This window comes from Euwallacea similis, chromosome 25 (genome assembly GCF_039881205.1).
Source record: "Euwallacea similis isolate ESF13 chromosome 25, ESF131.1, whole genome shotgun sequence".
Classification (NCBI taxonomy): Eukaryota; Metazoa; Arthropoda; class Insecta; order Coleoptera; family Curculionidae; genus Euwallacea; species Euwallacea similis.
In genome coordinates, this window is record NC_089633.1 from 1,056,842 (window position 1) to 1,071,475 (window position 14,634).

At 35.7% G+C, this 14,634-nt stretch overlaps 1 protein-coding gene across 3 annotated transcripts; it reads right to left on the reverse strand.

Annotated features, from left to right (window-relative positions):
• Nucleotides 1–61: 61 nt before the first annotated feature.
• LOC136416900 (uncharacterized) lies at nt 62–14,634 on the reverse strand. Of its 3 annotated transcripts, XM_066402329.1 has the most exons (7): nt 14,159–14,634; nt 8,276–8,552; nt 2,339–2,619; nt 2,163–2,257; nt 1,987–2,117; nt 1,767–1,931; nt 62–307 (listed from the first exon to the last, which is right to left on the reverse strand). In XM_066402329.1, the coding sequence occupies exons 1-7, from the start codon at nt 14,201–14,203 to the stop codon at nt 105–107; spliced, it is 1,197 nt and encodes a 398-aa protein (XP_066258426.1). In that variant the 5' UTR covers nt 14,204–14,634; the 3' UTR covers nt 62–104. The 3 variants fall into 3 exon arrangements, with proteins under 3 accessions (XP_066258426.1, XP_066258425.1, XP_066258427.1); XM_066402328.1 differs by having other exon boundaries at nt 64–307; nt 1,987–2,257; nt 14,159–14,632; XM_066402330.1 differs by having other exon boundaries at nt 165–307; nt 1,727–1,931; nt 1,987–2,257; nt 14,159–14,630.

The following is a 14,634-nucleotide window of genomic DNA, read 5'->3' on the forward strand; positions in this document are numbered from 1 at the left end:
CAGTTTTTTTAATTTCTATAGAAATGGTATTTCAATTAAAGTTAACAGCAAACTTAATTTCGTTAATTACAACAGTATTAAAAAAACATGGCTTTCAATTATTCTTAAACATCAGTGGGGCTATCGTTTGGACTAGTTTTAGGAGTTTTGGTTCCATTTCTCTTACGGTCGTCCCAATGTTCCGCAGTGTATTGAACAAATCCAGGATCCAGAGGTCCGCTAGGAGGTGTGTCTGAAAGTGAGTTGGGTCTGTGCATTATGCGCTGTGGTAGAATAGCTGTAGGTATATAATACTTCTTAACTCTTTCTGAAAAAGAAAAGCAAAGCTTTCTTAAATTAAAGAAAGCCAGGATTAGATTATATAGAAAAAAAATGGTCACAGTCTTTCATTTTCCAATTAATAGCAAAAGAGATTTGGCCGAATTTGATGTATGTAGATGGTGGTAAATATTGATTTTGTGAAAATGGATTGGTGTGAATCTGATTTCGGCATTTTGACTCTACAAAAGTCTAAGTCTAAAACATTTTAGAGATTTTCAAAAATCACTTAAAATTACCTAAATTTCAACACAGGTTGATTATGGATTCATGTGGGTAACGTGGAGTGGGGCGTCAAGAGGGGTAAATTTCGAATTTAAAATTTTGCATCTCTTGAACTTGAGTCTATCTATGTCCCTGTGTGCTCAAGTATAAAAATTTACAGGCTCTTTACTTAAAGAATTCAAATATCCAGTTACTGTTTAAAACGTAAAGTATCTCAAAATCTGAAAGATAATAATAGAGGATATAGGGTGTCAAATTTCAAAAATCGAGTCTCCAAATGATATGTAACTTTTTTTATTTTGTTGTTGATTTTATTGTATTTTGTAAAAGGTTCCCTTATAATTCCTCGAATATCTTGAAAACGCTAAAACTATGTCTCAATAAATTGTTCCCTTAGTCACACTACAGTTCAAAAATATAGAATTGTACAGAGTTTTTCATTTGAAAAAAATCGCGTTTTCGATCAGTGGATGCCAGATAAATCATAATAAAAAAAGGGACCACACATTATTAAGTGGTTTCTAAAAAATAGGACGATTGAGTATATAAAAATATACAGGATGTTTGGTTTAAATAAGTCAATTCTAGGGGAATAAAGCGTACAGCTTGACGCCGCAGTGATAGACAGGAGTTACATTACAATTTATTATATAACAAGTAATACAATGTTAGTCACAATAAAGCAATAAGTACATTATTTCAGCATAGTGGATACTTGTCCTTGTTCAATAAATTCAAGTGGCTCAATTCGAACCCTCGGACATCACTGGAAGGGGTAGTTTCTTCATAGTTTGGGGATATTAACTGACTTCAGAATTCTGACAAATAATGGAGGAGCATTGAGTAATCTAAACTGAGCACAAAATCTCTTTAAAGGTTATAGGAAGTTCCATTCCTGATCCTACTATTTCTATCAGAAACCTCTGAAAAAGGGGGTTTAGGAAAGGTTGAAGAGTTCTTAAAGTGCATTGAATTTGTTAAGAAAAGGACAGTTCGAAGGTGTCATATGCAGTTAAAGCCCATTTAACTCAAAGATTTAGACATCGATAATAGGGTAGAATTTTAAAAAATAAATCGCTTTCCTGTATCCACAATGCTGATGCCGTGAACAAGCTTCTATAAACAAAGACTGTTTAAAACAAGAAACAAAGCTAAGGGGTAGCACAAACAGATATCCGGTCACCTATAATTAATCACCCCATAATTGGTGGTGGATTGTCTACCCTTGCGAATGTTGCTCCAAACGGGTGTGTGCAGCTCCACTTTGGGGGGAATACTCGCCGTTTCGTCACTATCCCCTCCGTAATCTGTGACGTCTTTGCCGTAAATGCCGAACCTTTTTGGAATGTCGAATTCATCCTCTTGCATTGGTTTGTAACCGATGTAATCTAAAGACAATTTGATTATTGTTGTTTATTAGAGAATACTAGAGGAAAGTAATACTTCTTGTTGAAGGAGACTGCTGAGGTTGAGTTTCCTTCGGGGGTGAACTTTTTGGGGTGGTTTCGATTTTGTGGGCAGTGCCATTGCGGTAATCTCCATTACGGTGCTCTCCATTGCGGTACTCTCCATTGCGGCGCTCTCCGTTACGGCGTTCTCCATTACGGTGCTCTCCATTACGGATCACGTTATTTTTAATTTCCTTTGTCACTTTTTTCCTTTCGTCCCTTTCTGCTGGTTGAATTCTGGTGGTTCTTTCAGCTGCCTGAACTTCCTGAAGAGAAAAATAAATATCTTTTTCAATTAAGTAGGAATTCAAAATATGAAGGAAAACCTTTTACCCTCTTGGACTTACCCTTTCTATGTCATACACCTGCTCGGTAATACTCTTTTTTTGAGGATAACTTTGCTCTTTAGTCTGCGCACTAATGTCTGGTTCTTGTAGTTTCTTCTTTACTTCAATTGTCTCTGTTTGGACTTGCTGAATTTGCGCAGGTGGGGGAGATTTCCTCTTCTTAGGAGATCCCATGTCTAGCAGGAAAAGGGCCCCCGTGACTAGGGCCAAGGTGCCCATTATGGCAGCATTGTCTATTAAGTTTCCGTGAATTGATTCGATGGAGGCAAAGGCCAAACTACCTGAAAATTAGCATATCTGTTTAAATATTCTGGAAAACTACTCGAAATTGCAGATTTGCACTCAAAATCCCTATAGCTTTCTCCGCTCTAATATATGGTTTGATTTTCATGAAATATTTAAAAAAAACCTCTGGATTAGAGAATTTTGAATTTTAGTGAGATACGTTGGTACCGTGCTAAAGACATCACTAGAAGCACTATTCTGTACTAGGAAATCCTCAAAAACCTCTAGAATCTCTCATTTCTTTTTTGGTGACCATTGGTCTCCAGTACGATTCATTCCCTATGGAAAACTGCTGAAATTCATAAACTCTCATGGAATATATTATATAGGGCGTCCCAGATAAAAACGCAAATATTTTAACCATAGATTCTACTAATGAAATTAATAAACACGTACCTTTTTGTCCAAAAGTCTGTTATTTAAGCTCTAGGGCTTTTTGAATGTGGGACCCCCTTTGGATAAAATAATTTATTTTGGAAGAATCCTTCAACCCTATTATGAAATTTGGTGTACCAACATTTTTTGATCGTAACTATTTAAAAATAAAAAAATAAAAAATTCAGCTGTGCCATAACGTAAATATAAAGGCCGGACAATCAGTCTAAGGGTCCCTATTTATTTAGTCGTTAAATGTTTTAATCAAGCGGTTATATTACTTGATTCTACATTTCGTTTAGAATTTTTTTTGTCTTTTTGTGATTTTTCCTAAATTTCGCCATATATTATTGTCATATGATAAAAACCTTCTTACATCCCAAACTTCATAAACGACAACTGGATTTGGAAAATGTTTTTTTCGAACATGCTACCCCACACTACCTGTGGATTTATGCAATTGGTTCGAAACATGTTCCCAGAAAGGTTGAATTTGCGTTTCGGTGACGTTCTATAGCTCTCGAGATCACCAGACTTAAGCGCATGTGACTTTTTTTGTGGGGGTATTTGAAAGTGCGTGTTTACTCTCATCAACCCTGTACATTGCCAGAACTAAAGGAGGGCAACAGAGAAGAAGTCGCTCAAATTAACGCCGAAATGATGGCTCGGGTAATAGTCGATTTTGTGCAAAGATTGGAAATCTATGTATATTCAAGCGGAGGAACACCATCTACTTGACATAACTTTTCACACGTGATCAAATAGTATGTAATAATCAATCATTTTATAAATTATAATTAATTTTTTTGTAAAAAATAACTGTGTACGACTCATTTCAAAACTGTCAGGTTCCCATCGATCACCATTTATTTGTACTTTGATCTGCGACGCCCTGTATGTAAACGGTCGCTATAATTAATTAGTTATTCCAAACATCAAAGACTTTACAATGAGGGTCAAACGAATTTCTAAACCGAGTCATTTAGCAAAGCAAATTCTAAGACGTTCTAGTTACACAAAATCTACGCAATTTATTGCGAAATTGCAGACGCCACTGGATTTACTAGAATTACATACGTCGAGGATTCTTCCGGTAAATCTGAGATTCACAAAGTGAACTTTTCAGAAATCAGGGTCGCTCCAAACGATTTTTGAAGAGGAGTAAAAAATCCAAGTAAATTACATAACCCAGATCTTCTCTCGATAAATCAAAGAATTAAAGACGCAACTGGATGTACTGAAGTTAGGAACGTCGGCGATTGCAGAATTTCACTGCTCGGAATCAGAATTCACTTCAGAACTAGAAAGAATAGCCAAATTTCTTCACAAAATTCGTAATTGTGTTAAGCGTATTCGCGGCTCCAGACCCTCATAAAAAGAAATTTAGAACCGAAGTTCCAGATATGGTTAATCTAAGATTGTTAAAATTTCTCGTTTCACCAATTTAAATTAAATTAATTTCACTCTTCAGCCAGAATTGACTTCAGAACAGTTAAGATTTGTGAAAATTTCCTTCAGAAACTGACTGGAATTCCAGGTCTGGCAGTCTGATTAGACCAGGATAAAATATACTGAAAAGCACCAAGAGTACTACCCAAAATGCTTATTTGAGCCCTTTGTAGGCTTTAAAGCCTGCAAAGGGCCTGCAAAGGAGAATTTTTGGACTCCTCCAAGGTCTCCAGAATTTGTGGAAAAAAAAGCGACAGCGGTCGATGATTGATGGTGATCGATCTTTAGAAGACATTATTCCCACGTTTAAACCCTATAAATGGTCACCGCATCTCATTCATTATTCAAAAGATTCAACGGACATCTAAACCGGGTCACTAGAGCTGACCAAATTCCACACGCACACCAGAACAAAGAGTAAAACATACAAAGCGGCCTTGCCAAATTACCTCTTTCCATTGCAAAAATGGCTTTGAAACAAATAAGTGCACAATTTGCTTCAAAGGTTATACAATGTGTGTGTCATCTGTAATATAAATGATCTAATTATGCAATTATTCATATAAACATGTTTTTATAAGGTGCAACATGCGTGAGGGCTTGCCTGTGACCTCGATTATGATTCCAAGAATGGGTGGCATCAAGATATATTTCGCATTGTTACGGAGTAAAATCCACCCAGTGCGGAAAGAAAAAAAAGTTCGTCATTGTGTGTAATCTCCTTGAGATGTCTACATTAGAATGTGAAGCGTACTCGTTCAAGTTCGAAATTTTTAGCATTTATGCAAAAGCAAGTGATAAAATGCAGAGAAGAATAGGAAAAAAGAAAGAAAAGAAAGAAAGAAAAAGAGCATAAATTGTCACGAAATTAAGCGACAATTAAAGAAATTAAGAAAATAATTAATATGGTGCACCAGGAAAAAGTGTCCACTTGGAGTATCTTTTCCGTTGTTTGTTAAAGAAAAAAAAACGCTAAAACAGCTAAACTTTGAGAGAGAGGGTTATATTATTTGGTGAAAAGTTGTTTTCGAAGTGTCACCCCTATACCCCCTTTAAAATTTTCAAATTGCCCGAGGAGTTGTATTATACCTCGTTTGAAAGGTAAATTTATTCTCTACACGGTCAAGCTTTTATGTCTTATTTTTGTACGTCGGTCTTATAGAAATTAAACAAACACCAAACAACTTGATTTTAACCATTTTAACTGATATTTTACATATTTTATCATAAGAAATGTTGAAATCCCATTGACTTCCGTGCACATGTAGTGCTGGTTCTCAAAACGTCGTCGCACATTATCTAATATTTCTTGTGTTATTGAGCTGCACTCTTCGACGATTCGGGCACGTAACTTCTCGAGGGAATCAGATTGCGTGTTATATATTTTGCTCTTCAAATAAGAAAAAATCCAGGGGACTAAGGTCAGGGAATCTCGCGGGCTACTCCACTGGACCTCTTCCGTCAATCCATCTTCCAGGGAATTCTTTATCCAGGAGTTGTCGGACAGCAGCAATGTAGTGTGGAGGCGTTGCAATCTGTTAAAAAACTAATTCTTGTTTTAAAAGGCGGGGATTTTGCTCAATTATCCTGGGAAATATGGTGTCTTGTAGTTTTCTCTATTTAAGTTTCCAGGAATGAAAAATAGTCCAATAATGTGATCACCCAAAATTCCTGTCCACAAGTTCAATTTTTGAGGTTATTGAGTATGGGTCTCTCGGAATAAATAAGAATTGATGTCACTTCAATAACGATAATTCTGTCTGTTAACTTCACCATTTAAATAGAACAAACATTCATCAGAAAATGTTGTATTATACAACAAATGTCTGTTTAAATATAACATATTATTAAAGGATTCGCAGAATTGTAATCAACTGTTGAAATCATCCTCATTTAGTTCCTGTATTAATTTTATGACAGAACAATGGAATTTTACTTCTTTTGAAATTCTGTGAGCAGTACTTTTTGAAACGCCGGATTATTCAGCAATTTTTCGTCCACGCGTTCTGCTGTCCATTTGAATATGTCCCAAAACCACGATTTGGACTTCATCAATTCTCATCAGGCGATCAACTTCGTTTTTTTTTTTTATTTTGGACGGAACCGGTCTCATAGAATTTCATTAGCAACTTAGATACATGAGGGTGGCACATCATTTTGCCAGGATGATTTAAATTGAAGACACGAACTGCCGCTCTTGCAGAATTATTGCTTATGTGATTGAAACTCACAATCTCGATTCTCCCTTGTAATGTGTAAATCATTTTAATGAAATTAAAAATTGAACAAACTACAAAGTAATGTTTTGCCACGAAGTATTAAAACCACTAATTGCAGAGGAAAATATCAATAAATTTTTCCTTCAAAAAAATAAGGGTTTATCAACTTTAAATGGAATGTTAGAAATTATTGATATTGGTATATTTGGGATATCGAAACGTTTTGAGTCTAACTGTGCACTTACAGCATTTATTACAGTAACATTCATGGTTAAAATCAAGTTATTGGGTTTTTGCTTATTTTCTAAAAGACCGACGTATAAAAATAAAAAATAAATGCTTGAACATGTAGAGAATGAAATTACCTTTCAAACGAGGTATAGCACAACCTCTTTTCCAATTTGAAATTTTCAAGGGAGTGGTTTCCAGGGATAGAGGGATGATACATTGAAAACAGTTTTTTGACTGAAACCAAATGACTTCCCCCTCCCTATCAAAGTTGACGAGTTTTAACGTTTTTTTTTTTGACAAGCAACAGAAAAGATATTCTGGGTGGACACTTTTCCCTGGGACACTTTGTATGGGCTAAGTAGATAAAAACTTGCCAATTTGTGAAGAGGGCGACTTTCTACAGGTGCATTAGTGCACCTGCTACATTAACGCCCTTTCTCTAACTAAATTGGAATCATACACATTTCAATTTTGATTTATTTTGAAGCCATTTTTCATAACTGGCAAAGTCATAAAAAAGGGTTAAACAAAGAAAGGACAGAAATTAATATCAAGGAAGCAAAAATAATATGAAAATTTGCAAGCAATTCATATCCGTTTATGAATAATAATATGTTCATATGACATTTAAATTACTGTTATTGCAATATTATAATTACAAGGTATAACAGGAGTAGATGAATCATTTGATTGTAGCCTCATTGACGCTGTGCTTTCGGTTAGAAGTGACCAGAAGCATATACGATCCATCTCGTATGGTCAAAATCTATGTATCCCGCTGGTAGGACCAAAAAAAAGATGAAATTCCGGATTGGAAGGCCAAAGGTGTTTTTTTCGCAAATAAAACCGAAATTCAATAATGTATAAAATGCTCGCCAAACTACCTCGCGACGGGACAGTCACGTTAGGACCACCCCGAATTTGCAGTCTTAGAGACACTCTAATGTGTAGAAAAAACAACATTCTTTTTCATTATAGTTAAAGCTTATTAGTACTAAATAGTAATACTCCTGTAAAACAATTACGAGAAAAATTAACAATAACGAAACAACGCGAGCAACGAACCATTTGCAACACACCTATTCATCACTCCAAGACGAATGATGACTAGGTGCCTAAAGAGGGGTGTCTGTCCTCATACTTGAACTTAAATTCAGGCAAAAAGTCAGGAGCTAACTAAGAACAGACAATTATGAAGAACAACTTGTGGGGAGATTATTCAAAAATTGAAAATGCTTTTTGGAGACAAGGTACGCCACTGAATGTATACCATTTCAAGGCATTGCTAATCCATAAATTGACCTTTCTGTTACCCAGTCCTCCGAGTTGAATTTTACACTTAAAACCTAATCGCTGAGTTAATTCACTTGAGACTCACCTATTGTAATGAAAAGCACAGCTCCCACAAACAAAAACGTCCACTCCATCACCCTCTTCCTGGTAGGTAATTCTCCGAAAATCTTCCCGAATAAAAGGGCTACGGTGATGATGGTGTACCCTCCGAAAGTGGCGTCTGCAACAGAGCTGCCCACCCTATCCCAGATGATGTTGTTGAGCCAGCTCCATTCTCTGGAGCGCTTCTGGAGATAGAGGGAGAGACTTCGGGCCTCGTCATCGGTCACTCGTTTGAAGATTAGGCAGGCCACTACCAAAATCTAGGGAAAAAAATCACGTTAAATGTTAATTTTGAAGTGAAACTCCATAACTGATTCTTTTATACACAAATTTGTACATTTTAGATTTGGTCTGAATATTTTCACTTCTTTAAAGCTCATTGGGGTACCTGCCGCGGGTGCTAAGTTTAGGAAAAATCAAGCTTGATTTTGGTCAACTCAGGTTGTTAAATTAACTGATATACATATCAATTTCTGAATCTCTGACAAATGCCGAAACTCGAAATTCAGCTTTCAATTCAGTGGTAATTCTTCACGAAACCACCCTGTATATTATTGATTCGATCCAGTGCGTTGTCGATGTCACGGTTAATTTTCCTGTCCACAGAAACATTAATGTTATGAATTGTTTTAGTGTGTTGATGACCTTGTCTTTACAATAGACCACTTTGTAGGTACATGGCCGGTTTTTATTCACAGCAGAGAACATATGCGCCTACCACGGCTTGAGAAAAGACTTAACTTTTGTATTGTGTAGTTTTTCTTCAAATACGAAGAAATTAATTAATGATAATAATTATTAAAAAAGTGTAGAGGTAATTAACTCGAATATTGAAGGAGATGGAAGCGTGCGGTACATGTAAAGTGTTCCTTTGGGAAGTTAAATGCCTCTGAATGACAAGGAACTGAATCTTGAATTTAAAGATACATTTTTGACAAATTTTAGAATTTCTTTCACTTTAAATTTCACAACTACGCCATTGTATTTAACTAAAATTTAAAAAAACAGTTTTATTACAACAAGAACTGAAAACATTAAAAAATTAAGCCTTAATGAATAACAAATCACAGATCAGCTACGCGACTTTATTTAACTAAGAAAACTAGAGTTTAAACGTATTTCAATGAAAACTAGGGACGTATTTGTAAGAGACAATCACTAAAAGTTTAAGGTTAATTTAGTGACATGTTATGTCAAAATTACTAAGTACGATCCTGTGTTTACGCCAGAAAAATGGACTCTTAAATGTGATTTAATATGGAAAATAAATTTTATTCCATTTAAAGCACGTACAGATAAGAAATTCCTATAAACGACATATAAAACTGAAAAACGAAATATTAAGGTCAGAATCGCATTTAGAACAGTGGCGTAGGATATTGAATTTTCGAAATTTTGTGAAATTTTTTTAAATCAGTTTTAAAAAGATTCTTACTCTGGAGTCACACTGTATTAGTTATAAAAAAAATATATTATACAGGGTGTCTCTAAATGGTCTTTACAACGCTCCACCATAGGTAGCTGAGATCAAAATAAAACGATTTAACCACATTTGCCTTAGTCCAAAAGTTGATAATAACCGAGCTACAGGGTGGCACTCAGTAACACAGCAGAGAAACAGGGGTTAATTTTATTCGTCGCATTAATTTTTGTTTGCGTGTAAATGGTGGGCATTTTGAACAGTTACTTAAGTAATTTTTTAATGTTATTTTTAATATTAAAAAATAAAAATTTAGAAAATTACATTCCTTTCCATTTACTTTACAAGCGTTTCTCTCGAAAATGATTGCAGTTAGCGACTAGATTAAGGTATACCTTTTTTAAGCAAAAATACCGCGCAAATACGTTTTTTCATCCAAAACTGGTTTACCGTTAAAAACAAAAAAAGTTTGAAGAACCTAAACAAGTACTTAATGCGTATACGTGGGATCCTCTACGATTTACCGAAATTTTGTTTGTAGATATGAATTCCTCATCCCGAAAAACCCCTTTGTAGAAAATTTCATGAGTTTTCCTCTTGCCATTTAATAATTATGGCTAAAAATTGAATTTTACATTTCAACTTTGCCACCCTGTAGCTCGGTTATTATCAACTTTTGGACTCAAGCAAATGTGGTAAAATAGTTTTATTTTGATCTCAGCTACCTATGGTAGAGCGTTGTAAAGACCTTTTTGAGACAACCTGTATATTGATTATATACTGCGTGACAAAGAAAGGTAAACACCCATTAAAGATAATTTTATTTTGATAATTTTTTTGTACGTGTTTAGTACCACATACTTATTCAATGATTACATTTTCAGCAAGATCAGAGAAAGAACTTCATTTTTTTTTTCAATAGTGTGTTGAGCATCCACGGTTCCTTATACACTGATATTGATACGCCTGGGCTCGGATCTAATAAGATTGTCAATGTCTTCTTGAGGTATCTCATTCCAGGCAATCTGAACTTCATGAGTAAGGGCTGCTAAAGTCTGTGGAGGGTGCTGTAAATTCAACAGTCTGCGGCCAATCATGTCCCAGACATGTTCAATAGGAGACAGATCCGGCGATCGAGGTAGCCAGGGTAAACGGTTGATTTGATGTTGATCCATGAACGTTATTGTTTGCCTAGCAACATGAGGTCTAGCATTGTCTTGTTGGAAAATAGCGTTCGGGATAGTTGGAAAATATGGAATCACATATGGCTCCAACACTTCTTGGATATAGCGTTGGGCAGTCATGTTGCCTCTAATGAAAACTAAGGGTGATCTGCTACCATATGCGATAGCACCCCATACCATAACGCCTACAGTAAGGTGGACATGACGCTCTTTGTCAAATTGTGGATCTCGCCTTTCACCCCGTCGCCTTCTCACCCTTGCCCGTCCGTCGTTTATCCCCAGACAGAAGCGGGATTCATCACTAAAGATCACCTCAGTCCATTCTTGGTCCCACTGAATCCTCTCTCTACACCATTGTAAGCGGTTAGATCGATGTTCGCGAGTGAGAGGCAGCACCCAATGCGGACGATGGGACAAAATGCCAAAACTTCGTATTCGGCGATATACTGTACGCATACCAACCCTATTCCCATGTTCTTCAAACCACTGATTTGCAATAGCTCGACTGCTGCTAAATCGGTCTCTAAGAGCCAAACGTCGCAATCGACGATCTTCGCGCTCTGTGGTTCCTCTGAGTCGCCCAGTGCCTCTGGCTCTGTGCCCACGGCCTTCCTGAGTCCACGCCTGGTAACACCGCACTATGGTTCCTAAGGATCCGTTAGTTCTTCTAGACACTTCTCTGACCGACAGACCTGCTTCGCGCAACCCAACAATCCGCCCCCTCTCAAAGTCACTAAGCTGACGGATCTGTTCAATTCTACGCTCTCTAGGCATAATGAGTAAAAATTATGACCGATTGCAACACACTTCACAAAAGTTGCGATGCAAATGTGAACAAAAATGTTTAAACAAAATTTTATTTTGTTAAGGAACGACCCATGAAAACTAAAAAAAAATTAACAGATAAACTTGAAATTTTGATCATTTCTTTCTTTTTTTAAGATAAGTCAACATGCAAAAAATTATCAAAATAAAACGGTTTTTAATGGGTGTTTACCTTTCTTTGTCACGTAGTATAATTAAAAGAATTGTCTTAAACTTTTAAAACGAAATATTGTATATGATGTTTAAGTATTGGAAAAGTCAGATTCGTTTAAGAGATAAACTTGGGGTGCACAAGTCTAGAAGAATCGTAAAGGAATTTTGAAGCTCAATTAATAACATGTGAAAGAAAAAAAAAAGATAATCTTAATTTCCCCACTGCTGTGATTTTAAATTACAAAAGGGTTCTTTATAAAGAATCAATTTTTATCAAAATTTGGATTAAAACAATGCCAGATAGCGTCGACTTTTGGAAGGTGCTTTTTTTCTAATTTAATCTGACAAATTCCAACAATTATTTACACTTTAAATTGCCCAGCTACATGAAAGTTAAATATTTACAGAGCGAGATCTGAAATGTGCTTTCTTTCAGATTTACTCCATTCAAAGTCATGGGCGTGCGTCTCTGAGAAAATCGCAAAATCGGGTTTTATACCCCTAAATGGCAGGCAAATTGCATATTATGACTTTCTTATTTCCGTAAACCATTAAACACCTGGATACCTTGACCAAAAGAAAAGAGGTATATAGATTCATACAATTCCTCGGAAGTATTGAAAATAATAAAATATTAATATACATATAGGGTGTTTGGTAGTCGATGGAGGAAACTGAGCAGAATTGTAAAATAGATCCTTCTAAATGGATTTAACCAAACTTAGTCCCATACAAAGTGTTACCGTTCTCGAGATATTTACAATTTTTTGTTTTACAATTGTTCAATGTAATTGATGTATTTTCGTTGCATTAAAATAAATTGAAACAGCTAACATTATTAAATTTAGGCATTTTTCTTTAAGAAGGGTGGCAGTACACAGTAAGTTTTGTAATAGTTTGAATCATTAAGGCGCAAACCATTTTTATTTCTTATTTCGATCTTCCAATCAAGTTATTTTGACCCTAACGTGACGTTCATGTAATATAATCATAGTAATTTGAGGTAAATTGTTATTGGATGTGTATAACCAACCTTCTTAAAGAAAAAATGTCAAAATTTAATCATTTTGACTGTTTCAGTTTATTTCAATGCACTGAAAATACACCAATTATACTGAACAATTGGAAAAAATAATCGTAAATATCTCGAGAACGGTAACACTTTGTAGATGACTAAGTGGTTAAATTGATTTAGAATGATCTATTTTACAATCTTGCACAGTTTTCTCCGTTGACTACCAAACACCCTGTAAAACTCTTCAAGACTAAATTACCATTTTTGAGTGATACAATTTTTAAACGTAAAAATCTACAGGTTGTCCAGTTTGGAAATATCGAATTTCCGGACTCTAAACGATTGAATCGTGGTATTCGCAGTGTTTCGAATGTGTAGAATATCAGAGGAGCTCGACATAAAAGAGTTATTAGCTCATAGTTCCTTGAGAAAGGAAAATATGAAGAAAACAGCAAATAATATAACAAAAGGAATGCTCGAAAACATTCCACTTTAATCTTCCTTGAAAATATCAATTAAACCGAACAAAGAAACTCGAACATTGAACTCAACACCCGGTGTGTTTACAGGTTAAGAATTTCATAAATATAATTAATGATTATGCATATTTTAAGATCATCACTAAATGCAACCAATTAGAACGAAACCGTACTGTTCATTTTGCATAAGCTCTATGAGGAATTCATAGTGCCAGGGACGGCCTTAGCAAACTTTTAACCACCGCCCATTACCCTGCCGACCAGGAAAGTCCGCCGCCCAACCTCGACCCCCATAGAGCCATACATTTTTCTCGTATCATCACCAGCTCATTTTACCTCAGTTTTTTTACCTAATTACATGATTTACGGGGAAGCACTAAGGTCATGGTCTTGAGATTTAAATGTTGGTGGAATAAAAACTGATTAATTAATAATGAAATGTGAGCACCCGAGTGTTAGGAAATAATTCCAATGCATGACGGAAAAAAGTGCATTTCAACCTGATTTGACCGTAACTAGCGACTCAAACATGAGTGGTCAAAGCAAGATCTGCGACTCAGTTAATTCTGGGCCAGAAGCACCAAAATGTATTTTTACGTACACCTCTCGCATCCAACCATCAAATCACTTTCTCTTCTGCAATATGTTGCGTAATTATTGAAAATCTCTATATTGTATAATCTCTATATTTAGTACCACCTGATGGCATCAATTTCTCACTCAAATCTACAATTGCTCACAGTGTTCTCTATTTTCATCTAAACCTGAAGGCCTCAAAGACCCAACTCACCACTTCAATAATTCTTAAAATAGTCCATCTATCACATCTTTCCATTATTCTCAACTCAATAACGCGCACCTCAGATAATTCTTATTATCAGCTGTTAGCATATTGTTTCACTTGAAATTGGTCAAGAAAAAATACCGCTGACCATTGAATCTCTGAAGAAACTTGAATCACTCACCACCGCAAATTATTCAGTAACTTTATTAACAAATCCAAGTGTAAAATCGATTCGCCTTAGTGAATTCGTAATTGTTTAAGTAAACTCCTCGGAATTAACATTGAACAAAAAGTGGTGCCGACACGCGGGTGCTTGGAACCCAGCTTGGAATATTAACCGAAGAATTATCGCTTTTACTTTGGCCTAGAAACGCGCTGCAAAGATTACGCATTCGGACTATTATCGTTTGTTACCGACCGGTGGTACCACATCGATAGATAATGGTACTAAGACTTTAAACAATTATCTTGGGAATTCGCTT

Bases quoted from the DNA above. Each gene is read 5' to 3' on its own strand.
- LOC136416900 (XM_066402328.1), bottom strand. From the start codon at position 14,203: ATGGAAAGATGTGATAGATGGACTATTTTAAGAATTATTGAAGTG. The intron at 2,258-2,338 runs GTAAGTCCAAGA...TTTTCTCTTCAG, and splicing joins AGGTGTATGACATAGAAAGG to GAAGTTCAGGCAGCTGAAAG. The intron at 1,932-1,986 runs GTATTACTTTCC...AATTGTCTTTAG, and splicing joins GCAGTCTCCTTCAACAAGAA to ATTACATCGGTTACAAACCA.